This window comes from Moschus berezovskii, chromosome 6, assembly GCF_049115385.1.
Source record: "Moschus berezovskii isolate FMDL1 chromosome 6, NW_MosBer_1.0, whole genome shotgun sequence".
Lineage (NCBI taxonomy): Eukaryota > Metazoa > Chordata > Mammalia > Artiodactyla > Moschidae > Moschus > Moschus berezovskii.
In genome coordinates this window covers 80,650,696-80,677,208 of record NC_142465.1, presented here as the reverse complement: position 1 = coordinate 80,677,208, position 26,513 = coordinate 80,650,696, and the positions used below count along the sequence as shown (strand labels likewise).

The window sequence follows — 26,513 nt, the reverse complement described above, 5'->3', positions numbered from 1 at the left end:
TCCGGTCCATGCCATGCTCTGCTTTGTGGCCAGATGGTGGGTCTCTGTGGGTGGCTACTGGCTCCCTGGCCATGGAGACTGGGTTATGCTCATTGGGGTAAGCAAACCATCCCCCCTTCTTGGCCCAGTACTTAGTCTATGGACATACGAGCCTGGGTGAATTTGCAGGAACCCAGTGGCTGGTCCCATGTTAGGTGCCCTTTCCATGGGGGTGGAGCAGCCCACCAACCCCAAGTCTTATTTTTGTCCCCATCTTACAAATGAAAGTGAAGTTCAGAGAGGTGAAGTAACTTGTTAAGAGTCACACAGCTAGGGAGTGGCCCAATCAGGATTTGAACCCTGGTCTGTATGGCATGAAGCATGGGTTCATCCCTTGGAGATTCCATTCTGAGAAGATGGGCTGAAGGGGGCCTGGCACAGGGCTGGGCCATAGAAGGGAGATTCAGAAGGGTTGGTTTTCCTTTTCTCTCCCTCTATAGTGCTAATGCAATTCTCCACGCATCTGGTATTTCCTGTGTTTAACAAGAAAAGTTTGAGTGCCTACCATGTGCCAGGTCCTGTTCTAGATACTAGGAATTCAGTGAATAAAAAATCCCTGCCCTGATATTCTTTCTTATGAGGAAGACAGACAGTAAATATATAGGATGTTGGAGGATGAATTGGAGAGAATACTGCAGAAAAGGGGCCCTGGGAAAGAGCCTGGAAAGCTGGGAAGGAGCGGGAAGGAGTTGCAATTTAAATAAAGTGGTCTGGGAAGGCTTCATGTAGAAGATATTTGTGTAGACTTGAAGGAGGTAGGGTGATGGGGGAGTTCGATCTGTGGATCTCCGGACCTGGCAGCCTGGTTAGAACTAATTATTTTGAGAGTCCATAGAGTTGGGTCACTGATTCATTTTATTAACTTCGAGTGACTCTCATTTTTCATTTTTAAAAATCCTAATTATTTTGATCCCTTCTTTACAAAGAGGTAAAAATCACTTTAAAATACTTAGTAGTAGGGTAGTATGAATTTATTGTCTGAAGGTCAGTGGTTTTCTATACAGTCATGAAACTGTAGCTTAAAGAGAACTGTCTCTCCGATCTGGTCTGAGATATGAATGCTAAGGCTTTCAGGGTTTTCGGTAGCATTATGTGGTAGAACCAGTTGATTTGATAGGCCAGTGGATTTGTTTCTCAGGACCAATATCACAGGTGGCTCAGTGGTAAAGAATCTGCCTGCAGTGCAGGAGCCGCAGGAGACTTGGGTTTGATCCCTGGGTTGTGAAGACCCTCTGGAGAAGAAAATGGCAACCCACCCCAGTATTTTTGCCTGGACAATCATCCATGGACAGAGGAGACTGGCGGGCTACATTCCATGGGGTCGCAGAGTTGGACACAACTTAGCGACTAAACAGAGAGAGGCCCAGGCAGGAACCATGGGCAAAGGTCCTGAGGTGGATGTGTCCCTGAACTGGTCCGAAGCCCACTGGGTCTGGAGTGAGGAAGCAAGAGGAGAAGAGTAGGAGCTGGGACTGGAGGTAACAGGCCACCCTTATAGGGTCTGTAGGTTGGTGTTGATCCTTGGCGTTTGTGAAGCCATCAGGGTTTCTAGCAGAGGGAGGACAAGACATGAGTGACCTTGTACCAAACAAGATGGAGGGATTTATTTGGTGGTCCAGTGGTTAAGAATTCACCTTGCAACGCAGAGGACACGGACTCGATCCCTGACCTAGGAAGATCTCACATGCCAAGGAGCAACTACAGAGCCTGCGCTCTAGAGCCCACTAGCCGAAAGAAGAGAAACCCTGCTCACTGCAACTAGAGGAAGCCTGGGCGCCACAATGAACACCCAGCACAGTCAAAAATAATAAATTAATTAAAAAAAAAGTTGGTAGCTGCAGAAAACCCTCTGTCCACTGGGCTGGCTGGGAGAGAGGAAGCAGTAATGACTGCCGAGCCAGATGGACTACGGTGGGTCACAGCAGCACAGGGACCCTCAGGGGCCTTCTGTGTGCCAGACAAGGGCCGGAGACCTGGGTTCACTGGCTCTGTGGCTGAGCTGCTGGATCAGCTTGGATCATTCTGAGCTTTGTATGCTCAGCTATGAGCTGGAAATAATTCCAGCACTGTTGTAAAGACCGAAGAAACTGGGCTAACCACTGTGGGGACCCCAGAGCCTGGGAGACTTCCTGAAGAAGGGTCACTTGAGCCTAAGCCTTCAATGGATAAAGCCCTACCGTAAAGCACGGGGAACTCTGTTATGTGGCAGCCTAGATGGGAGGGGGGTTTGGGGGAGAACGGGTACACGTGTATATGTATGGCTGAGTCCCTTTGCTGTCCACCTGAATCTATAAGATCTTGTTAATTGGCTATGTGCTTAGTTGCTCAGCTGTGTCCGACTCTTCGTGATCCCATGGACTGTAGCCCGCCAGGTTCCCCTGCCATGGGATTTTCCAGGCAAGAATACTGGAGTGGGTTGTCGTTTCCTCCTCCAGGAGATCTTCCTGACCCAGGAATCAAACCTGCATCTCCTGCGTCTCCTGCATTGCAGGCGGATTCTTTACCCACCGAGCCATTGGGGAAGCCCTTAAAAGGCAAATAAAATTCAGCCTGGTAGAGGAAACGTGGGTGAGGATGGCCAGGGCTAGCGGAGGGAGGGGTGCACCCAGGAGGAGGAACTGTGTGAAGCCAAACCTGGGAGGCTGGCCACCGAAGATATTGGGTGTTGCATGAGCTGAGCCCACGGTCTCTGGGGAGTGGGAAGGCTGGAGGACCCCTCCCTTCCATCTGGCACGGAGGGGTTGTTGTTGCCCCCACCCCCACCGCAGCAGCTGGCAGAGCCGGGGCTGTGCCTTCTGCGAGTGCCTTTTCCAGCCACCTCTGGGCTCCCCTGGGCCGGCCCCGCCCCTGGGCTGCGCTGGAAGCAGGGGCGGGGCCAGGCGCCCCAGAGCCGCGGGGCGGGAGGGCCGGGGAGCAAGCAGGTGGAGGGCTGGCGGCGGCGGGGCTGCGGTGGCTCGGCCTGCGGGTCCGGAGCTCCGACTCCCACCTCTCCCGTCCCGGCCCGCCCGCCATGCCTGCCAGCCCTTTGCCTTTGCCGGGGCTCCCGCCTGACCAGCCTCCCCTCCCCGTCTGGTTGGGATTTGGGAGCTGAGCCGTCTGGGGCCCTAGGGCCAATGCAGTGCCGGCTCCTCCGGGGCCTGGCCGGAGTCCTCCTCACCCTTCTGTGCATGGGGCTCCTCTCCGTACGGTACCGCTCAAGCCCGTCCCCGCAGCGTGTGCCCGACACCCCCGAGCTGAGCCCGCCAAGCCCTCGGCCCTCCGAGCTGCAGCTCCACGATGTCTTCATCGCAGTCAAGACGACCCAGGCCTTCCACCACTCCCGCCTGGAGCTGCTGCTCAACACGTGGGTCTCCAGGACCAGGGAACAGGTGACAAGCGGGCGACTGCGGGTCCCAGGAGTGGCCCCTGGTCTGGGGGCTCACAGAGGCCTTTCTACCACCGACCTGGGGGTTCTCTGGCGGCCCCACGGGAGAAGATGCTCTCCCACCTGCCCTGCCTGGACTGTGTTCCCGCTCCTCCTTCCTCCCTGGATGGGGGTCTCCTGCGGCTGTGAGTCCCGCACTAGCCCGGAAGCCAGGCACTCCTCAGGTCCACTGCTTGGTCTTTTGGGGGCCAGGCTACCCTGGGCTCCTACGTCCCTTCTGGGGGTCCGTTCATTCCCTGGTTGTTCTGGAGCAGGCTTCGTGCCTGCCCACCCTGGCCATGGGGGCAATGGTGGATGCCGCGCGGCTGGACAGAGGCCTCTGCGAGGTCCTGACTTTTGACAAGAGCCCTGGCCAGGCTGCCCCAGGCCAGGCCCTGGGTGCTGTCCTTTGCCCTGGCTGAGGGTGGAGCACAAGGGCTGAGCCTCTGAGGATGGGATGGTCTGGGTGGGGCCTGTTTAGGAAGAGGGGTGGGGGGCATCCTTCCAGAATTCCTGACAGCCCCTGCCCCCATCCTCTGCTGCCAAGGGTGTGCCCCAGGGCAATGGCATCTCACCTCCTGTGCTCCGTTTCCTGTGGGGCAGTTTCTGAGGGATGGACGAAGTGGGTGTGTGCTGTGGTGAAAGCAGTGATGAGCGAGAGGCCTGCCTGGCGTGTATGGTGGGGATATGTATGTGTGTTCTCATGTGTGTATGCTCACACGCATGGAGCCAGTGTCAGTGTCAGACGTGCCATGACAAGAGGTGTGTGTGTGACAGGGGTGTGGCTTTCTGGGGAGGCAGCTCTGAGTCCCCTCTGGCTCTTCCAGCCCCATACCCAGTGCCCTCCTCAGGCAGTCAGTGATTTGGGGATGTTGGGAGTCATTTCTAGGGGGGTAGAAGGGCAGATTTGTGTGCGTGCATGTGCGCGCATGCACACACACACACATACACACACTGTCCCTACTTTGGCGGCTGGCTCAGGGGGAGGAAGTGACGAGCCTTTGTGGGGGGTGGTGGTTGGAGGCTCCTGGAGACCAAGGATGGGGGAGGTGATGCCTGGAAGAGGCCAGGGCCCACTGGGGAGGGGGCACCTTTACCCTGATTTCCTGGTCCTGATATCCCGGCACCCTGGGCTAACCCTTTCCTTGCTGGAACCCCCAACAACCCCCAGACTCTTCCCTGGGACGCTGCGCAGCTTCTCATCTTGGGGAGATTCTAGTTCCGCTTGCGGAAGCCACCAAGCCTGGCCCTCCCTGCAGACCTTCCTGTTTATGGTGCTGTGTCTGTGTGTACCCGGGAGCATGGCCTCACGTGGTCGGAGGCTCTTTCCTGTTTCGTCTTGATTGCTACGATGGTGCCCTTACTCTGGATGAGGATACTGAGGCCAGAGAGGAGGAAGTGCTTGCCAGCATCACCCCAAACGCCCAAGAGGGCAGAGCTCAGTGGGCCCACCTCTAGGCCAGGGTCCCTCCTTCTCTGCTGAGAGGGACCACAGGGCTGCCTGGTCACTTGGGCTTTTAACCTGGGTGTTCGGGCCTGGCAGGACTAGGCTGGCAGAGGAGAGAGGCATACAGACACCCTCTCTGTGCTCTAAGCTCAATCTCAGGTGCGAACCAGGCTGCCAGGGGGACTACCTGCCAGCTGCTCGGCATCTAAGGGACAGCGTATCAGTGCATCTCTCTGCTGAACCCTTACAGTAACCCAAGTGGTAGGTATTGATATTCCCATTTTCAGAGGGGGAAACTTAAACATTTCCATTTGTAAGCAGAGGTAGGAGATGTATTCACTCACCTGGACATTCCCACTTCCTCCTCCCCTGTCCCTAGCACAAGGGGCAGACTCTAGAAATCTTGTCCTTTAAGGAAGATCTGGAAAAAAAGGCAAGACACTCAAACTGAGGAAGAAGAGAGGAGACAGGGAGGCCCACTCTCATCACTACATCTGGGCCCCTTCATTTCCACCCTTTGGCTCATCTCTCCCTGTGACCTCGGCCAAGGCCGTCCCCTTTCAACCCTCGGTTTCCCCAGCCGCACAGGGCAGGAGGGTATTAGAGCCTCTCTCAGCTCTGCCATCAGGAGCAGGCCCGAGCTGGTTAACTCCAGGGCTGGGCACCCGCTCCAGCTGGTTAAGGGCAGCCGGGTGGCAGGTGGGCCTTTGTGGCCCGGGCTGGGGCTCGTGTGTGGCCTTTGTCCCAGCCACAGGGGGCGGGCTTGGGGGAGCATGTTTTGAGATGCAGAGGAGCCTTTCTCCTCCTCACATTCCTCAGGGCAGGGGTGGGGGGAGCAAGGAGAGAGCCCCACATCTCCGTCCTCTGCAGCAGATGGCCCCCGGCACCCCCTCCCCTGACCCCAGCAGGCTGTCTCTCCTTTTGTTTTCCTGCAAGGTTTTAACCATTGTCAGGATCCCTCCTTGAAACAATCAAACACAACCCTCTGCTCAGAGAAAACTCTGCCCACTGCTCTGTGCCAACCTCAGAATTCCTGGGGACTGAAACACCAGCCTCATGAGCCCTGCTCGGCCCCCAGACCGTGCTGCGGTCCCCTTCTCCTCACTAATTCATTCCCAGGCATCCCGTGGCCCATTTGGCCCACACTCCAGACTGGAGAGAGTTCTACTATCTGGTGACTTTGGTGGCACAAGTTTGCTGGACAGCAGGGCAAGTAAAGTCTGACTTACTTTAAAGCCTCCCCCCGGGGGCTGTGTTGAAAACAGCCTGGAGTGGAGCAGGACGGAGCAGAGAGAACAGGGAAAAGGTGACTGCAGCAAAGCAGGCAGGAGGTGACGAGGAGGGGACGGACCATGGGCTGACCATGGAGGCTGTGCCCCAGGGAGAGGGTGTACCCCAAGCAGCTTGACAGTTCAGTCAGTTCAGTTCAGTCACTCAGTTGTGTCCGACTATTTGCGGCCCCATGGACTGCAGCATGCCAGGCCTCCCTGTCCATCATCAACTCCCAGAATTTACCCAAGCTCATATCCATTGAGTCGGTGATGCCATCCAACCATCTCATCCTCTGTCTTCCCCTTCTCCTCCTGCCTTCAATCTTTCCCACCATCAGGGTCTTTTCCAATGAGTTAGTTCTTTGTATCAGGTGGCCAAAGTATTGGAGTTTCAGCTTCAGCTTCAGTCCTTCCAATGAATATTCAGGACTGATTTCCTTTAGGATGGACTGGTTGGATCTCCTTGATGTTCAAGGGACTCTCAAGAGTCTTCTCCAACACCACAGTTCAAAAGCAAAAATTCTTCGGTACTTGGCTTTCTTTATGGCCCAACTCTCACATCCATACATGGCTACTGGAAAAATCATAGGTTTGACTAGACAGACCTTTGTTGGCAAAGTAATGTCTCTGCTTTTTAAAATGCTATCTAGGTTGGTTATAACTTTTCTTCCAAGGAGCAAGCATCTTTTAATTTCATGGCTGCAGTCACCATCTGCAGTGATTTTGGAGCTACCCATAATAAAGTCTGTCAGTGTTTCCACTGTTTCCCCATCTATTTGCCATGAAGTGATAGGACCAGGTGCCATGATCTTAGTTTTCTGAATGTTGAGTTTTAAACCAACTTTTTCACTCTCCTCTTTCACTTTCAATAGGCACTTTGGTTCTTTAGTTTGAAAGTTGGGTGGATAGAATTTGCCGACAGACCGGATGTGGGTGTGAGAGAGAGGAGGCATGGTGACCCCCAGATGTTGGGTCCCAGTAAGATCGGGTAGAGTGAGAGGAGCCCAGGTCTGGGGGTGCTCGGGCGCTCAGTGTCCTCAGGCTGGCTCTGAGTGCCTGCTGGGTGGGGCTCCTGGGGGGAAGTCTGGCTGCGCTGAGAGCTGAGAGTGGGGAGAGGTCCTTACCTCTTGACAACCACACAGCCTCGCTTCATCACTTAGCCTTCATTTTGCCATCTGCAAATCACAACGCCTGTCTGGAGGATCAGTGAAGTCATGAGGGACCAGACGTGTGTAAGCTGTGGGTGGGGCGCCTCTTCAGTCTGGGAGGTATGTGAGGGCCCTAACACTTGCACCGGGAGTTTGGGTGACTATGAAAGTTGTGACTGTCTCCCTAAGTGGTTCGGTGTCCCAGCGTGTGCATCTGTCTACTGACACACACGTGTATATGTGATTGTGGAGTGGCCAAGTGGGACTGTGATGTGTGTGTGGCTGAAGAAGGTGTGATTCTACCAAGGGCATGTGACTCTGGTCTGGTGGGTGTTGGTCTGTAAGGGGGCTGAATGTGAGACTGATGGGCTGATGTACAACCCAAAGTTGTGTGTCTACCAAAGCTGGGTTGTGTGTGTTGTATGGGGGAGGAGGTTAGCTAGCTGAGAAAGTCCTGTTGTCCTAAAGGAGTGTGTGACTGTGACAGGAATGTATTTCCATCACTGAAGGAGGACAGAGGTCTGCTGTGTGTGTATCCACCTGGACTTGGCTGTGGGCTGACCCGGGACTCTCCTTGGCTGACCCTTGCCCTGACTCTTTTCTCATTCCTAGACGTTCATCTTCACTGACAGCCCGGATGAAAGCCTCCAGGAGAGACTGGGTAACTCTGGGTGGGATGGGGACCCCTCAGTTGTTGTCAGGGAAAGCTGGGGTGGCTGCTGGGGGTCTCCAGGAAACACGACTGTCTACCCTTGCTACACTGGGATTCCCCCTTTGCCCAGGAGGGGAGCAGGAGTCTCCCCTGGAAACGGTAAGGCCGTGAGCACCTGGGTTCCAGCTTAGTGTACTGTCCATTAGTTTCAGGATTCTGGGCAGGTCAGCCCTCCCTGACGTCAGCTTCCCCTGTGTAAAATGGGAGTGGGTGGACTGCTCCAGGCTCTTTGAGGCCCTGCCTTGCTCTGCTTCTCACTGTGCAGGGCTGTGGGGAGGAGCTGGGCCGACTTGTCCTTACTTCTCCAGGGTCTCACCTTGTGGTCACCAACTGCTCTGCGGAGCACAGCCACCCTGCCCTGTCCTGCAAGATGGCCGCTGAATTTGATGCCTTCTTGGCCAGTGGGCTGAGGTGAGTCTACCATGGTCTTCACTTTGGTCTTAGGGGGCAGGCATGACCTTTGCCTCAGGCCACTCAAGACATCCCATATCTAAACGGGATGTCTTGTCAAAAAAGTAAAGTTCTGGATCCTGTGAACTGAATCACATGTAGGGCCTTCTGGGATCTGTCTCAGGTCAGACCATCTGGATTCAAATCCTGCCATTCTGGCTATGTGACCTAGGGCAAGTGTCTTAACCTTACTGAGTCTTGGTTCCCACCTGAGAAATGGGCACAACTTCCTCATGAGCTTACAGGAGATGCTGCCTGGCACAGGGCTAGGCCTTAAGTGTTAACCACACTCCAGCCCATATCTGTTTGTTGATTGACTATGAGGGTGCAGGGGGAGTCTGGCTGACAGGCAGCTCTTGGGAACCCCTTCCAAGTTCAAGGTCTCCCATTCCATCCCCACAGATGGTTCTGCCATGTGGATGACGACAACTATCTGAACCCGAGGGCGCTGCTGAAGTTGCTGAAAACTTTCCCCCAGACCCGCGACGTCTACGTAGGCCGGCCTAGCCTGAATCGGCCAATTCACGCTTCGGAGCCGCAACCTCACAACCGCACAGTGGGTCCCTCGCTGCCTCGTTTGTGAACTGGCCTGTGGGCTGCGGGCGGGGCCCTTCGCGGGGCGGGGTCAGGGGCGGGGCCCTGCAGGGGGCGGGTGGATTTTCTGGGTTTCAGAATTGGCTGCATCACTGTGTATCTGGGCTGGTGGCTTCTCCTCCGATCTTGTCTCCTCCTTTATTGAGACTGAGAGAGGAGAGAGAGGAGATTGAGATAATGCAAGGAAAGCAAAGACTGGCACTGAGTAGGGCCTCAGTTTCTGAGGAGCAGTGGCTTGCCCTGGTCATACCGTGAGCATGGTGGGGTGAGCTGAGGTCTCCAGGCTCCACAATCAGGCTTCTAGCCACCTGGTATCACCATGTAGTTGGACGGATTGTTAAAATGGTGAATCTGTTGGGCCAGGTGGCGAATTGCGACTGCCGGGAGCCCCTGAACCCTCCTTTCCCCTAGACAGCTTTCCTCTCTTCAGATTTCACTAATCACCCACAGAGGTATTGGCACCTGGCACGAGAGGGTCCCCAGTACCTGCTTCAGCTCCAGACCTGAATGGACAGATTTAGGTTGCCAGATTTAGGAAGCAAATAAACAAAAGCCCAGGATATTCATTAAGTTTGACTTTTGGAGAAATAAGAATTTTTTAGTATACGGATATTGCATGTTTTTCCCCGTCTCCGGAACCCACCTGGATTCCGCTGTCGGGATGACCCAGGCCCCTAGGGCACCCTTGGCCCCTATGAACAGGAAAGCCATGGGTCCCCTTCTCTAGAGGCAATGTCTGGAGCGGGAGCTGGGCCCACTATGGGGCTTTCTCCCTCTCAGGGTCACCATCTGCTTCTTGAGGGAAACCAAAGGCAGGAAACACAAAACCTTAATTATCTGCAGCTCATCAGCCTCTGAGCCCTAATTAAATCCTCCTGGGCCCTGAGGGGTGGTGTGCATGAGCAAGCTGATGCCAGGTGAGCCAAGGGGTCCCCCAGGTTCCCATACCACCTCTCCCTGACCTAAAGATTTGAGAGCTTTGCTCTGAAACCTGACTCCCAGAGCTCGTTCCCTAGCCCCACTCCCTCCTGGCTTTGTGACCTTGACTGAAGTCACCTCACCTTTCTGTGCCTCAGTTTCCTCATCTGTAGAATCAGTGAAAACAGTCGCTACCTCATAGAGCGGTTGTGAGCAAAAGAAGAATTAAAAGAGGTCACCTATTCAAGGGCCAGGATCTTCTGGAGAAGGAAATGGCAACCTACTCCAGTATCTTGCCTGGAGAGTCCCATGGACAGAGGACCTTGGCGGGCTACAGTTCATGGGGTTGCAAAGAGTCAGACATGACTGAGCAACTAAGCACACACACAAACATTCAAGGACTTGGAATGGGATCTGGCACATGGTAGATACTAGTGAGTGTTTTCCACCAGTACCCGATTCAGCTCCATGGGATTCTGAAGAGTCAGACATGACTTGGCGGCTGAGCACGAGCTCCTGACTCAGCCCAGCCTCTCCTCTGAGCAGTGTTTTTCCTGTGCTGGGCACAGGACCCTGCTGGGCACACCCATTCCTCAAGCCCACAATGTGCACCAGTGCCCTCCTTGTCAGACACCCCACCAGCAGGATCCCAGGACTGCTCCAGAGTGTCCTGGCCAGTTCAGACTGTGGGTGTCCCCCCAGGGTAGGATGGCACAGGGGGCAGGAGGTTTGGCTTGGGATCAGTCCCAGCTCTGAGACCTTGGCAGGTGACCTCAGTTCTGTGTACCTCGGTCACCTGATCTGTAGCACAGGGCTTGACATGGTCAGTGCTTGGGGCTAGGCGCTCACATGGTCACTGCTGATCTTACTGTGGTTCTCTGGGAGTGGAAGCCCTGCTCTCATTAATTCATTAAACAAGCATTTATTGGGCGCCTCCTGTGTGTTAGGTCCCAAAGAACCCATTCATTCTGCCTAGTTGAGGCCTGACTTCTCTCTAAGAGGGCAGAGTTTCCAGAAGTAAGTTCATAGAGATCTTGGAGGAGGAGGACACCTCTGAGCCTGGAGAACCATTGGATTTCAGAACTGGAGCCAATGTTGTGCTCACAGGTAACATATCTGAGGTCCAGAGAAGGGTAGGAACTCTTTCAAGGTTATACAGCTGTACAGTGGAGGGGAGAGCCCAGTGTCAGACTTTCCAACTTCCTGTCCAGTGCTCTTCTCACTGCTGAATCAGGGGAGATAACCCAACCCAATGCAACATACATCAATGAAGCACCAACTGTGGACTTGGGAGAAGGTAACCTTAGGGCACTTTGACTAAGAGATGGTACAATTGAAAAGGTACAGTGTTTCTCAAAGGCTTTGAAGAAATTCATGGGTGAATTCACAGGTCCTCACAGAGGAGGTAGAGGAGATCTTGGGCCATGGTGATGCTAGGCAAGGGCAGAAAACGGTTTGCACCCTAAGAGGGTGGTATTGGTTCTGATGTCAAGGGCTTTACAAGCTGATCGTTAAACACACTGGTGTTTGGTATGTGCTGGATCCCAGTCCAAGCCCTTGAATGTTTGCCTGCCCTTCTCATTTTCCTCCATGGGCATAATTTCAGGTTATAACAAGACTCTGCATGCGTGCTAAATCGCTTCAGTCATGTCCGACTCTTTGTGACCCTGTGGACTTTAGCCCGCCAGTCTCCTTGGTTCATGGGATTCTCCAGGCAAGAATACTGGAGTGGTTTTCCATGTCCTTCTAGGGCATTTTCCCATCCCAGGAATTGAATCTGTATGTGTCCTGCATTGGCAGGCGGATTCTTTACCACTAGTGAAATCTGAGAAGCCTCATAGCAAGACTCTAGTGAGATGTGAAACATAAAGCTTTTGAGCCATGTTGGTTGTGAGTAAGGGGAGGCCTGGCTGTTGCCCCCACCCCTAGGCTCACCCTACACTTTGACTTTCCCCATCTTCCCCCACAGAGGCTGGTACAGTTCTGGTTTGCCACCGGGGGTGCTGGCTTCTGCATCAACCGCAAACTGGCTTTGAAGATGGCCCCCTGGGCCAGGTAAGCAGAGACCTACAGGCAGGTGGGGGAGGTAGAGGTGTGTAGAGAGGAGGAATAGGCTGGTGTGTGGGTGGAGTGTTTGTAGCAGAGGGGCTTGAGAGCGAGCTCAGGAGACACTGCCTCTCATTCCCGCTGCATCAGAGTTACACAGTTAGTGGTGAGCAAGCCACCTGTTGCCTTACCCTTGGGAGTACACTGCCTAGTGCACTCTGCTACACACAGGCAAGCTGTGTAATCTCTAGGAGCCTCAGTGCCTCATCTGTAAAATGGACCTGATAATACAGTGGCCAGTGGTCATTGTAAGGGTTAAATGAGAAAGTGCCTGCGCTGGCACCTGGTAGGAGCCCAGTCAATATTAGGTTCTGTTTTCAGCCTTCTTCTGACCAATCACTGTCACAAGGGAGGTGAAGGCCAAGTGGAGGAACACTCAGAGGAGGGAATAGGGCCTTCTACCTGGGGAGAGGAGGGAAGGCTTCCTGGAAGAGGTGGCATTTGAGCTGGAATGGTCCTCGAAGAGTGGTGCCAGACTGAGGGGGATTGTGAGAGTAGTGGAAGCCCTCAGTACTGGGTAGGAGTACTGGTATTCTAGAGAGGACATGACAAAGGTCTCTTGAAGTCTGCTGGGCAGGCTGTTACTGTTATTAACAGCCACATCAGTGTCACCACATTGAACTGAGGGCTGACTCTGAGCCAGGCCTGTACTTTGCTAAGATTATCACAGCCCCCAGGGAGGAAAGGGCTTTGGCCTTATTTCCACTTGGTTGAGAAAACTAAGTTGCTGAGAGGTTAAGTAAGTGATTGGTTCAAGGTCACCCAGGCCCAAGGTCTCTCAGCTGCTGGGTTTGGCTCTAGGGCCTTCGTGATTTGCCTCTGCAGCAACCTGCCCTGCCCTGCCCTGGATGGGGGTGCCCTCCGGAGGTAGTTTGTGTCCTGACTGGGAGCAGGAATGCTGTCCCAAGGTCTATTGATAGCAGGTGTATACACATGACCAGGGGTCTCCCTGTGACCCGGATACCCCATCTGGGCTTCTGTCCCCCTCTATGGTACATTTGTGTGAATTAGAAAAAAGTACCCCTTCTGAGCAGTGTGGTCCCCAGGCATGGCCTGGGGAAGGTGATAAAGGATGGGTTTCTCTACCCACTCGACCCCTCTCTCAGGCATCTTGTGCAGCGGAGCAAGCTGCCCAGCCTGGTCTCTAGGGCGTTCGTGGGGTGCACAGTCAGGTGATGCCCTTGCCAGGAACACTGCTCCTCCCCCGCTTGGCACCTGGCTGACTGCAGATTATCCTGTAAGACTCTGTTTAGAATCTGCTACTGGCATGATTAAATAAAGAGCAAAACAAGAGACTGCCACCTCCCCTGGGAATCTGCTTTGCCCTCCCTGTGTCCCCAGGCCTCGTGCTTTCCTCTGACTTAGCACCAGTCCTCCTCTGAAATGACCTGCTCATCTGTCTGCTCCTTCCAGCAGGGAGGCTGCTGTTGAGGGCAGGAAGCATTTCTTTCCCATCTCTGTGTCCTCAGCTTCTGTGTCATCAGTGGCTGGCACCAGGTAGATCCTCAAACTCAAAAATGAATGAATGAGTGGATGAATAAATGAAAAGAAAGAGAGAAAAGGAAAGGATACATTTATCAAAGGCTTCATCTCACCATTTCGCCACTTAATCCTCACAACAGCTCTGGCCATTATCATGCCCGTTTTACAGAAGAGAAAACTGAGGCTTTCTAAGGCTTATAACTTGCACGAGGCTACACAGTATGCAGAAGGCAGATGCTAGAGCTGTATGTACTCTTCTCTTCCAGCTGGTTGTGGTGGAGGGAGGGTCTTCTGGGAGACAGGAAGGGCTCTAGGTATCAAGGACCTTAGGCCAGTGGCCGCAGCATGGCTCTGTCCTTCAGTGGCTCCCACTTCATGGACACATCTGCCCTCATCCGGCTGCCTGATGACTGCACCGTGGGCTACATCGTTGAGTGCAAGCTGGGCGGCCACCTGCAGTCCTGCCCTCTCTTCCACTCCCACCTGGAGACCCTGCAGCTGCTGGAGGCTGCCCAGCTCCCGGAGCAGGTGAGCCATCCATGGGGCAGGTGGCAACGGGGGAGGTGTGTGTATGGGGGCTCTCTCCTTTAATGGGGAAACTGAGTCCCAGCATGGCAAAGGACCCCCTTAAGGACATGCAGTAACTCAGTGCTCTCCACCTCTGACCCTTAAGGGTTGGCATTTGTGGTGCTAATGTTCTTTGATCTGGTTCCCAAATGCCAGCTGGAGGGACCTGCACAGATGAGAGGAAGCTCATCTTGAGATTCAGACCACTCAGGTCCCTGAACGCTGCATCCTTCCTTCTCACCTCTCTTCAACCTCCCATCCTCACTACACCCTCTGAAGGGGCCAGTCCTGCACTTTTCAACGGCCTCCTCCTTCATCAGAGCTTACCTGGCCACTGCTTACTGCTTTTCCTTCCCACACAGGTGTTACTGGGAAAGACCAGGGCTTCAATAGTGATGACCCATGTGTAATGTCAGGCTGGGGGAGGGGTGGTGCCCCTCCCATCACCTGGGAGGTAGTGACTCTGCTGAGGTCCAGCTGGCTCTGCCTTGCAGATACTGCCCTCCAACTCATGGGTGTCCAGTCCCATAGGGGGTCCTGGCTGGGAAGGCCCCCAGGGAGGTTCTGTCTCATGGTATGAGTCAGAGCCCTTTTAGCTGCAAGTGACAGGCAATAGACTAATTAAACAGAAAAGGACATTTATGGGTCCATGTTCCTGAGAAGGTGAGGGTGTGGATGACTTGCTAGATCTGGTGAGATCTGGGTGCACAGATCCCATTCCCTTTCTCTTGTGTTCTCCTCTATGCTGGCCTCATTCTCAGGCAGGCTCGCTAATTGTGCTGGCAAGATGGCAGCCCCACCCCACCAGTGAGAAGAGAGCTCCTCTTTCTGTCAGACTGCAGGGCTGGTGCTCATTGGTCACATGGCTCACTTGGGTCACATGACCTGTTTCCTACCAGAGCCTAGAGCTAGTGTTTGACCAGACCTGCAACTGGGGTGCAGGTTGGTCCCATTAGGACCACAGCCAGGAAAGAGGGGCAGATTTTGGACAGCCAAAACCAGGGTATTCTCTAAAGTTTGCGGTTTGAGCCCCTGCTGTGCCAGATACCACACTGGGGGCCTTATCTTTTTTAACTCTCTGGTTTCTCATAACATTCATAGGGGATGGATCTTAACATTATTCCCATTATACAGATGGAGAAACTGAGGCCCAGAGAGTGGAACTAACTGTGGCTAGTTCAGGACAGAGAGGGACTGGAACCCTGGTGGGTGGCCCCCAAATCCACAGTCTTTAATCACTATGCTTGACTGCCTTTTGACTGGAGTCATAATCCACAGCCTCATTGCTTGTGGAATGACCTGAGGGATTGCTGAGGCCCTAGAGTAGGTCTCAGGAAACCTCCATCCAGGTTCACAACTTCCTGGAAAGGCACCTTCCCCTCTTGAGCCTCAGTTTCCCAATCTGTAGGTGAAGAGATCATTCCAGCCTCTTTAGTAAATGGGACTGTTGGGGGCACCAGTGGGATTGTGGGAGAATGGGAGGGGATGGGCCCCCCAGTGAAACACCCATTACTGATGGTGGAATTTCAGGTGCAGAGACAGGCTTTCTGTGCCACTCAAAATGTCTTAGGCACCTTCTCTGTTTCTACCAAAATGCTGCCCCCTTGTGGGGCCCCTGGTGAGACGCTTCTCCCCGCTGCCCCACCTTGCTTCATTGCCTTCTCTGCTTCTCTCTGCACAGGTCACCCTTAGCTATGGCGTCTTTGAGGGGAAACTCAACGTCATTAAGCTCCATGGCCCTTTCTCCCCTGAGGAGGATCCCTCCAGGTGGGTCTGTGGGCTGAAAAACTGTAGGATGGGAGGACTGGGGCATGAGGCCAGGGATAGAAAGACAAGGGAACCAGGAGGGAGGGAAGTGAGAGAGGCTAGTAGCTGATAGCACAGAGCTGGGAGTAGATTTCAGTCCCTGCTCTGTCATTGGCTTACTGTGTGATCTCGGGCAGGTGCCTGCCTTGCCCTCTCTGTACCTTAGTTGCCCCATTTGTAGCACAAGGAGACTGGGCATCAAGGATCTGAAGGGGATCTCCCAGGCCTGATCCTCTGGGATTCTTCAGGAACCTCTAGAAGACTGAACTGTGTTCACTGAGCAAAGTAGAAGCTCTCATTGAGAAACTCCAGGCACTCATTGGAGAAACTCCATACCCAGGGAAATTAAAACAGTTTTTTCTCAGGCTCTTCATTTCTTGGATGATACTTTTCCATGAACAAAGGGTTGGTATGAGGGCTAAAATGCCACCTAGGCACCTCCAATTCTCCCCCCAAACACACCCTGGGGAGATTAGGGCTGCTCAGCTCAGCCCCCTCATCCCACTCCCAGCCCCGATTGCTGTGGAGCCGTTTAGAGCCTGGCCTGTGACATATTGTGGCAGGGGAGTAAGACCTACTCAAGGAAGTAGAAGAAGCCAGTGTGACTGGAACATGTGAGAAAAGAGGAAAGTGGCATCAGATTCATTTGGGGAGGTGGCATCCTCCCCCATCCCCTGGGCCTTCTAGGCTCTGTCCAGAATCTGGACCTACCTGAAGTGCGTAACCCATGAGGGAGCCGCACTCCTGCCCCTGAAATCCTGCAGAGCCGTCTGTTTGGAGGCAGAGGGCTCACCACTATCCCGAGGCCGCCGGGCCCAGGACTGTGTTGAACAAGTTGGACGTTACAAGGAGACAGAACCTGGCTCAATACAGGAGGGAAAAGAAAACCAAGTTTCAAAAGGAAAAGAGCTGCTTTCTAATGGAGAGAGCTTCTTGTCAGTAGAGGTGTGCAAGCTATGGCTGTATGCCAAGAGATTTAAAACTTGGTGTTAAATTCTCTCAAAGCCTAAAGATTCTACAATCCATAGGTTCCTGCTTGATAGGGACTCAGGTCACTCAGAGGCTATGGCCTCAGCTGTTCCTGGTTTCTCTGGCTTTTGAAGTCTTTACCCATCAGTGGTTCTCAACCAGGGATCATTTTGCACCCCTGCCAAAGGACACTTGGTAGTGTGTGGGGACATTTTTGATTGTTAAGACTCAGCGGGGACTTCCCTGTGGATCCAGTGGCTAAGACTCCACACTCTCAGTGCAGGGGGCCAGGGTTTGATCCCTGGTCAGGGATCTAGATCTCACATGCTGCTACTAAAGATCCTGCTTGTTGCAATGAAGATAGAAGGTCCTGAGTGCCACAGCTGAGATCCAGCACAGCCAAATAAATAAATTAGATAAATAAATATTTTTTTAAAAATTTCAGAGGATGGTGATGGCATCTGGCAAGAAAAGTACAGGGCTGGTGCTAAGCATCTGCAATGCCCAGGACAGTCCCCACAACAGAATTATATCTGGCTCCTAATATTCATAACGTGCCAAGGTGGAAAAACCCTGCTCCAAACTGTCTCTGTGATGTGCTCCCCCGCGAGCCCGTGGGGGTGACTGTCTTGTCCATTTCTGTCTCTCCACAGGTTTCACTCCCTCCATTGTCTCCTCTACCCGGATACTCCCTGGTGCCCGCAGCTGGTGGCCTGATGAACCCTGAACCTCTGGTCAAAGACTGGGCTGAGGCTCTCTGGTTGTCCTTAGCCTCCCAGGCAGCCTTGAGGGCCCGTGGCAGGTCTTCTGTGTGTGTGTTGGGGTGGGGGTCACAGTCCTTGGCAGGGCCTCTGAGAAATGAACAAGCTCAGGATCAGGATTGGATGACGACTGGTGCTGAATACATCTCAAGCCCCTGGGAGGCATGTTGCACAGTCCAGGATTGGGGGCACAAGTAAGGGCCAGAGATGGAGGGTCCTTAAGCTACTTGGGCTCTGGAATCCTAACCCTCCAGATAATTACGTGGGCCCCTGGGTGTGCAGAGCCCCCAGCTCTGGTCTCTCAGTTCCTCTCCTGGGATCAAGCACTGGGCCACTCACTCCTGGCTTCCTTGGCTGAATCCTCAAGCCCTGAAGGGACCCAAGTGGAAGAAGGGCAGAATCCAGAGTCTGTGGCAGATAATGTTGTTGCTGACCAGTCTCCAGCCCCTGCTCCCCACCTGATGTTGTTTGGAGCATCAGCATGTCCAGATCCAGACGATGAATCATAATGGGTCCCAGCCCATCATGATGTTCCTGTTGCTCACTTTCCCAGCTTCCCTTGCTATTAGGAGCTACTACATGGCCCCGCTATGGCTAGAGCCAGATCTCTGTCTGTTAGTGCGAATTAAGCAAAGCCAATAGAGAGGCTTCTGGGGAAGGTTTTGTAGCCCTATAACCCATCTTCCTACTGCAAATGTGGGTGTGATGTCTGGATCTAGGGCAGCCACTTTGCTGCCATGAAGGGAATGCCAAGACAATCATTTCCGCAGCTGTCCCTTCCAACATCTGGTTCTGTAAGAAGATTAAACCCTTATTTGTTTAAGCCTTGCTTGGCTCAGTTTTCTGATACATGCAGTCAAAGTCATTCCTGAGCAGGATGGGAGGATCTTTCATCTGTCTGGCTCAATGATGCTGATTTTGGGTCCCCGAGCTAGACAGCCTTGCCCTGCTCTTGCTGTCTGTGTGACCTGGGGGAATCTGCTTGGCCTCTCTGGCTTGTTTGCTCATTTTATAGATGAGAAAAGGAGTACTTACTTCACGGGCTGTAGGTGAAATGATGCAGGGTTTAGAGGGCATAGCACAGAGTCTGGTATGGAGAAAGGAATGGCTCCGTGAACAGTGATGGCTGGTAGTGTGTGCTGTGTCATGGTGTGCTAGGATGTCTAAGCGTGTGCCCATGCACCCTTCTATGCTTGTCTGTGCCTAACGATGTATGTGGGATGTGTAGATGTGTGTGTGTGTGTGCCTCTGTCACGCCTCTGTGTGAGTGATACGCATGTGAGTGAATATATGTGTGTCAAGAGGTGCTGGTTTACTGAGGACAGTACTTCCTTTTATCTGCCTTCAGGGCCTGGGTTGAGGTGGCTAGAGAATCAGGGAAGGCAGAATGGAGCTGAGGGATTCAGCCTCTGCTATCAGATAAAGGGGCACTCTGACAGCCCAGGTAGGAGCTAGGTAAAGGTAAGTGCCTTTAAAATTTCATGTCCCAAAGAGGTTGCATGACTGAATGAAAGTGATCATGGTGAAATTTCAGGCCTGGTGGTGTCTGTGGGGAGGGCTAGGAAGAGGATGTGTCTGCTTGCAGCCCGCATCATGCTCAGAGATGTTGGGGGATTGGGGGTCACAGTGGAGCTCAGGGCAGGGGGTGGAGGGAGCAGAGATCCAGAGGGACAGAGGGGCTTTGATCCAGGCAGCCAGGGCTGTGGGCTTCTTTGAAGCATGTCCTCCAGCCCTCGAAGGACCTTGTCCCTGCTGCAACTCTGTCTGGGCCAATGGAACTGCCGAACACTGGAGCCTTGAGCCCTTCTTTTCCAAGGAGGAGTCTGACCCCGAGAGGAGCCGCCCTGTGCTTGTTAGGTGTGGGGCTTCCTTTCTTTCTGAGTTAGCCTAATGCTGGGTGTGTGGAATGTGAGCCGAGTGGGGCGGCCTCTGGGCTCAGAGCCTGTAGGGATGGGATGGTGTATTCTACAGCCACCGTCCTCTCCACCCCATGCATGGAGGGCTGCCGGCTGGCCCGCTTTTAGAAGCAACAGCAGATTTACGGGTTGTTCCCAGATCCTGAGGGTCGGGTGGAGGGAACAGGACTCGGGCCATCTGCTGCCTCCATTGTCCCAGAATAGCTACGTAGGGCGGGGAGCAGAGTCAGCAAGGATCAGAACTGGGATGGAAGAAGGAGGGAGCCTGGGATTAACCCTTGTGAGTCTGTGTGGGAAGGGGGAAGCTGCCTGTAGGCTGTGCTAGGGTGACCTGCGCGAGCCCTACAGGCAGGGGCTGGGAGCGTGGTGGGGAGGCAAGGTTGAACCACCTTGTCTTGGCCTTGCTGTACCCCTCAGGCAACTATTATTCCCATTTTACAGGTTAGGAAACTGAGGCACAGAGAGGGAGAAGGCCCTTGGTCCAGGTCATGGGGCTTTTAGGAGCCAGGGCCAAAGTTTGAGACTCCACAGTGGTCATCAGTGCGGGACACCGTGGAGGGTGGGAGAGCCTCCTCGGGCTGGCTTGGCCCTCCTATCTTCCTCTGCCTCTCAGCCCTTGGGCAGCTGACTTCGCCATTCACTGGCCTCACCTGTGAAATAGAGTGACCTCTACATAGCCTGCAGGTGTGGTTTTGAGACGCTGCACAAAAAGCTCCTGGGGCAAGTAGTTCCTCAGTAACCACTGTCTCCCAGCTCTCCCCGAGCTCAGTGTTCTCAGCTGGAAAAGGGGGTGTAAAGGGTGTCACCATAGCAGCCTCCTCGCTGGCCTCCCCTCAGACCCCCCTCCGCCTTGCTCCTCATCACTCCTCGTGGTTTCTGTGTCTGCCCCAGCTCTCCCTGGAATGGTCCCCCAACTCTGCACAGCTGGATAGCTCTTGTCAAGCCCCAACATCCTCTCCTAGGGAGGCTTTCCTTGATCACCCACCACAAAGTGGCTGCCTGACCACCATCACTTCTCTCTGGGGTAGCTCTCCAGGTGGCTCTAAACCTCACAGGCACGTCTCTTGTTGGGGCATCTGCTTGCTCATGGATTTGTTGCTCACCCCCATCTGACTGTTGGCTCTGCAATCCCAGGGATTGTGTTGGTTTTGCTCACTGCTACTCGCTGCCTGGCATACACTCAACGAAGATTTGTGGGATGAGTTGAAAAATGGGTGAGTGAGCTTCTCAGAGCTCTTCCAGCTTGTCAGTTTTAAGATTCTATGAAAGATGCTAAAAGCCCTGTGGACAAGATGATGGGGAAGCTTTATAATGGAAAGATCAAGTTGGTAACATTGACCATTTTTTTAGTATCATGCGCAAAGGAAAAATTTTGACCTTAAGTGCTCCTGATACGGTGCACTAGGAGGGACACAACTTCACCCAGGAAGTGTGCTTGCCGAAGTAATTGACCCCACACTTCAACCCTCTCGATATAAATATCAGTATCCAGGAAATGGGGGGAGGGCACTTACAACATGTTAAATGACACCGTGAGGGTGCAACCGAGCAAATCAACAACGGGGACAACTCTACAAAGACCTGGTTTCTTCAACAACTAAAATACCATAAAAAAGGAAGGAGGGAGGAATGTTAGACATTAACATTAAAAGAGACTTAAGAGTCATAGCAACAAAATACAGTGCCTGGATCTTGTTAAGATCCTGGTTCAAATAAATGGATCCGAAGAAGACATTTTTGGAGAAAAATAAGGAAATTTGAAAATGGACTTCGTATTAGATAGTCTTAAGAAAATTGTTAATTTTATTAGCTGTGATAATGAGGTTACTTTTTCAGAAATATTCTAATATGTGAGAGATGTATTCTGAAATATATTTGGGTGAAATGATATATCGTCCATAATTTTCTTTAAAAGAGATGCTTGGGGGCAAGGAATGAGATAAGGATGTTAAAGTGGGGATAGTTGTTGGAGTAGGATGGTGGGCACACGGGGGTTCATTCTTGCTGTTTTCTTTACTTAGACGTGTGTTTGGAATTTTCCATCATAAAAAGTAAAATTAAATAAATAAGAGGGCTGTGGATATTCTATTTTGCTGCCTATGGCCCTCCCCTTTCCCTTTTTTAACTTTCTCCCTCCCCTCCCCCTTCTTCCATGGCCCACATTCAGGCCCAGAGAACATCTGTTCTCATCAGACACTGCTGTCCTGACTCTACTTCCTGTTCTCCCCAAACACCCAGAGAAAGGAGAGGCAGACCTTGACTGGAAGCTGGTCCTTTCCTGATTTGCATTTTGCCTGTTTCCTGGTTTCTCTGAGGCCCATCCTGATTTCTTTTGGTTCTGAGCACTGGTCCCAGCTGCTTTGTAACCCAGCAGCAGTTTCCTTGGGCAGTCACAGTGACAGTCACAGCCATCACTTACCACTCCCCCTACTCATCCATCTAGTAAGAGTTTACTGCTTAACTCCTCTGGTGGGAGTGTCTGGGATCCCTGTGTTAGAGATTACACAGGGGAGTCAGGTGTAGGCCCTACTCTCAAAAGGGAGCTCAGATCCCAGTTGGAGCAGTATTAAAAACATGGCTTGTCGTGTAATTGATGATGAAATGTGACCATAGGGCAGAAGAAGAGGACTCAGTTCTAGGGGCAGCAGGCATCAGAAAGGTTTCCGTCTGAAGTCAGGAAGACAGCAGGCTGAACGAAATGCGTCACGTCTTGCCTTGCAGATAAGTCTGGGGAGACCTGAAGGAAAGTGAAAGCGTTAGCTACGGTTGTGAGTGCTACTGTCTTCAGTACTGCTTACCTCACCTTGCAGGGTCAAGGTGAAGTGTGTATGTACCTAGCACTGTGTCCACATAAACCACAGGGAGTTCTCACCCTTGCTCCCTTCCTACGTCTCTTCCTGAATGACTGTGTAAATTCTTCCCTGGGCAGAGACCCTGCACAGTGCATCTCTGTGCCTCATATTATCTGGCACAGTGCTGGACACACAGCAGGCACTTCATGCAGACCAAAGACTAGGTAAGTGAGTCAGCCTCAGGCTAGTACCAAACTGGCTGTATTAGAATCACACGTGCTTGGTGAAAACAGATTCCAAGGCCCCATCTTAGATCCTGGAACTCACATCTCCAAAGAAAGGGCCAAGGAATCTGTGTTTTCACCTGGTTCCCAAGAGGATCTAAGTAGTTCCTGGCTTAGCAAATAAGGTGGGATTTGAGGTGAGTTCAGCACCATGGACAGAACCTCAGACTGCTGCCCCATCTCCTCTCTTTCCTGGGACCAGCTGGAGCAAGGACATTCTATGTATGTGACAGGAGTTAATGGTCTAACCCTGATGGGGCCATGAGACATCTGTGACCTTGGCCCTCAAGTGACACGGCCCTCGTCTGTGCTTCAGGGGCGAGTTTTGGGTTGGGCACTTGTCCTGCTGTGGGAGACAGCTCTGACTGCACAGGGAGAGGCAGGATAATGAATATCCCCTCTATTTCTTTTACAAGTTATAAGCGACCCTCATACTGTGCAAGCAGCAAAGCATGAAGCCTGAGCCAGTGTGAACAAATTAATCCCCCAAAGGTGGTTTGAGCACCTACTGTGTTCAAGGGCTGTGCTGGTAGCCAGGGGGCACCTAAGGATGAGCAAGATACAGCTGCCTCCCCAAGGAACCCACAGCTTGTCAAATATGGTTCATTGACTGTTAGAAAGGAGAGCAGCCTTGAAGATAACCAGACCCAGAGTCAGCAAGTGGAGAGGCAGCCTGGGGAGCGGAGAGAACAGACGTGGCAGAAAAGGTTTTTGGATTTGGGACCCTGCTCTAGCACTGACTAGATGTGTGGCCTTGTGCCTGCTGTTTAGCTTTCAGAGCCTCAGATCCTTAATCCGAGAAGTGGGAGTGATCACCTCCTCCCGTCAGCCCGGTTCCGGGGGCACAGCCCCATCATTCACTCATAGATTCACATTCATTCATTCATGGTACATTTATGCCAGGTGAGCTGACAGTCACTGTGAAGGTGCTTGAGAGTCAAGGTGCTTGAGAGATGGCATGCAGGGGGTGTAAACTGGGGTGGAGGGTGATACTCCTGGCCTCCAGTGAGATGACATTTCCAGCCTCCCTTATAGTGAGAGGCCGGCCATATGACTGAGTTCTGGCTGATGGAGGTGTCCCACTTGCAGGCCTGGCACATAAAATTCTCCCCTATAAGATGATCTCTCTCTCTCTGTCCTCATCGCTGGCTGGATGGGGAGGACTTTGCGTTATAGGAGCCTGGAGATGGGAGGAGCCCAGGTCCCAGAATCTCTCTGTGGAAGTCTGTCCATCAAACAGCTGCACTGAATTGTTAGAAGAACCAGGAACAAACTGGCGTTGAGCTGGGGTCTTGGGGTGTTTGTCACAGCACTTAGCCTGTCTGTGCTCTCTGTGCTCAGTCAGGTCTGACTCTTTGTGGCCTGCCAGGCTCCTTTGTCCATGGGATTTTTTTTCAGGGAAGAATGCTGGATCCTCCTCCAGGGGATATTCCCGACCCAGGGATCGAAACCACGTCTCTCACATCTCCTGCATTACAGATGAAGCCATCCAGGAAGCCCCAGCCTACCCTGACTAATACTAATACAGGGAGATACAGCAAACAGGTAAATGAATCAACAGGAGTTCTAGAAACTGATGGAGTGATGAGGGCCACATGCAGGAAGGAGCCAGTGGAGGATCTTTGGAGGACACATTATGGATTTATTTTTAAATTCTTCTAAGCTTAGCAAGTAAACTTTTAGCCTCTCAATGGTCCTGGTCTAAAATTCTCTAGCTTTGTCTGGCTAACCTCCTTCTCAAGCCTTCTGAAACCCTGTCTTGTGTGACCTATGTCACTCTTAACTCCACCTTCTGGATTTTATTTCAAGGACCTGCTGTTTGTTTGTCTTTAATTTTTATCTCTAATTTGGCCCTGCTGGATCAGAAACCTGTCCCTTCACGCTACTTAGCTCCAGTGACCTTTCTCTTTCCCACCCACATCCTGGCCTTCTTGGAAAAGTCTCCAGATGGATCTGTGTTCCCGTCTCTCTAGCCGATTGACCCTCCCCCACCCCAGATTTGTCCAGTATTTAGGTGTGAGCAGATCTGCATCTTTAATGATTTTATAGAAACAGGATACAGACCATGAGACTGAAAACATCCAATTTACCAGTTGGTTTGCAAGAGACATTTATGTAGTTCATATCTGTTTTATTTGTATCTGATTATTTTAAAATTAAATCTAAATAAATTCTAATACGTTAGTAATATGTCTACTGTGCCATTTACCCATTGCTGCATAATAAACTACCCCAAAATGTAGTGGCTTAAAGCAGTGACACCACTTATTTTGCTCATGCATCTGTGATTTGGGCGGGTTTGGTGGGAAAGTTTATTTTTGCTCTGCTTGGTGTCCACTGGGGCGGCTCCGACTGGGGTTGGATCATCTGAAGGCTCTGACATCTGATGCCTGGGTGGGGAAGACTCAAATTGCTATTGCCATTCTCTGTATGAGGTCTCTCTGGTATGACGTTGCAGGGTAGCTGGACTTCTCACATGCTGGCTCAGGGCTTCCAGCTAAGAGAGTAAGCTGGGTTGCCTCTTATGATCTGGCTTAGGAAGTCTAGCAGCATCAATCAAGGCCAGCTCATATTCAACGAGAGGGCTGGCTCCACCCTTGCCTTTAAGAAATTACATTATTAATTTTAAAAAATGTGTTAAAATATGAAATTTTCCATTGTAACCATTTAAGTGTACTTCAGTGATATTAATTATATTCAGTGTTGTACAACCACCACCAAAACTTTTTTGTAATGGTCATCCATGCTGTGGCAGGTATCAGAACTCCATTCCTTTTCACAGCTGCATACTATTCCACTGCCTGTATATGTCACATTTTGTTTATCCCTTCATCCATCCACGGACGTGTGGGTAGCTTCCATCTTTCGACTATTGTGAACAATGCTTCTGTGAATGCTGGTGTACAAATATCTGTTTGCATTTCTGCTTTGAATTCTTTTGGGAATATACGCAGGAGGGCAATTCCTGAATCATCTGGTAATTCTGTGTACCTTTTTTTTCTGAAGAACTGACATGCTGTTTTCCACAGCATTTTACATTCCCACCAGCAAAGCACAAGGGTTCAAATTTCTCCATATCCTCATCAGCATGTTTTCTGTGTGTGTGTGTGTTTTAAGTAACAGTCACCCTAATGAGTATGATGTCTCGTCAATGGGTTTCGGTTAGTGATTTTGAGCATCTTTTAATATGCCTATTGCCATTTGTATATCTTCTTTGGAGAAATGTCTTTTCAAGTCCTTTGCCCACTTTTTAATTGGGTTGTTTTTTGTTGTTGTTCTTGTTGATGAGATCTCATTCTTTTTTGCAGTCATGTAGTATTTCAAAGAAGAGTAATACAGTTATTTTACTAACCAGTCCTCTGCTGATGGCTATTCAGGTTGTTTCCAATCATATGTTGTTCAAGCAATGCAATAATGAATTTTCTCCTACACATGTTATCATGCTCAGGTGTGAGTACATTGGAAGAGAAATCCTTGCAGTAGGATTGGAGAATTAAAGAGAAGCTGCATGTGTCAGTTTGGTAGATGCTGTCCAATTGCCCTTGAGAGAGTATGCACAAAAGTTTGTAGTCCCTGTAGCTAGTAAGAGAGCAAGGTGCAGCTTTAAAACTAACACGTAGGTTTTCAGCATTATGCCAAAGATTTCTTCTTCCTTGGGGATGCTAATCTGACATTTCCTAATACCAATTAAAATGTTGGCCTAACACTGCCCTCTGTTAAGGGATTTGCAACTTAAAATTGCATTTGTTCATAAAATGGAATTAGTATCAAATAACTTGCCATCAACAGTGATTTTTGACCCTGTGCTATGACAAATCTATTCGTGTTTTATGTTTTAAAAATCTATT

General features: G+C 51.8%; 1 protein-coding gene across 1 annotated transcript; it reads left to right on the top strand.

Annotated features, from left to right (window-relative positions):
- Positions 1 to 2,924: 2,924 nt before the first annotated feature.
- On the top strand, positions 2,925 to 17,652 carry MFNG (MFNG O-fucosylpeptide 3-beta-N-acetylglucosaminyltransferase). Its single transcript, XM_055395425.2, has 8 exons — positions 2,925 to 3,407; positions 7,921 to 7,969; positions 8,329 to 8,431; positions 8,873 to 9,026; positions 11,952 to 12,037; positions 13,933 to 14,098; positions 15,819 to 15,904; positions 17,566 to 17,652. Exons 1-8 carry the CDS (start codon positions 3,153 to 3,155, stop codon positions 17,627 to 17,629), a joined length of 963 nt encoding a protein of 320 aa, XP_055251400.2. The 5' UTR covers positions 2,925 to 3,152; the 3' UTR covers positions 17,630 to 17,652.
- The last annotated feature ends 8,861 nt before the right edge of the window (positions 17,653 to 26,513 follow it).

What these genes read in the sequence shown, in the direction of transcription:
- MFNG (XM_055395425.2), top strand. Translation starts at nt 3,153, where the DNA reads ATGCAGTGCCGGCTCCTCCGGGGCCTGGCCGGAGTCCTCCTCACCCTT. An exon ending in AAGCCTCCAGGAGAGACTGG is followed by an intron (nt 7,970 to 8,328) that starts GTAACTCTGGGT and finishes TTACTTCTCCAG; the next exon opens with GGTCTCACCTTGTGGTCACC. An exon ending in CGCAACCTCACAACCGCACA is followed by an intron (nt 9,027 to 11,951) that starts GTGGGTCCCTCG and finishes CTTCCCCCACAG; the next exon opens with AGGCTGGTACAGTTCTGGTT.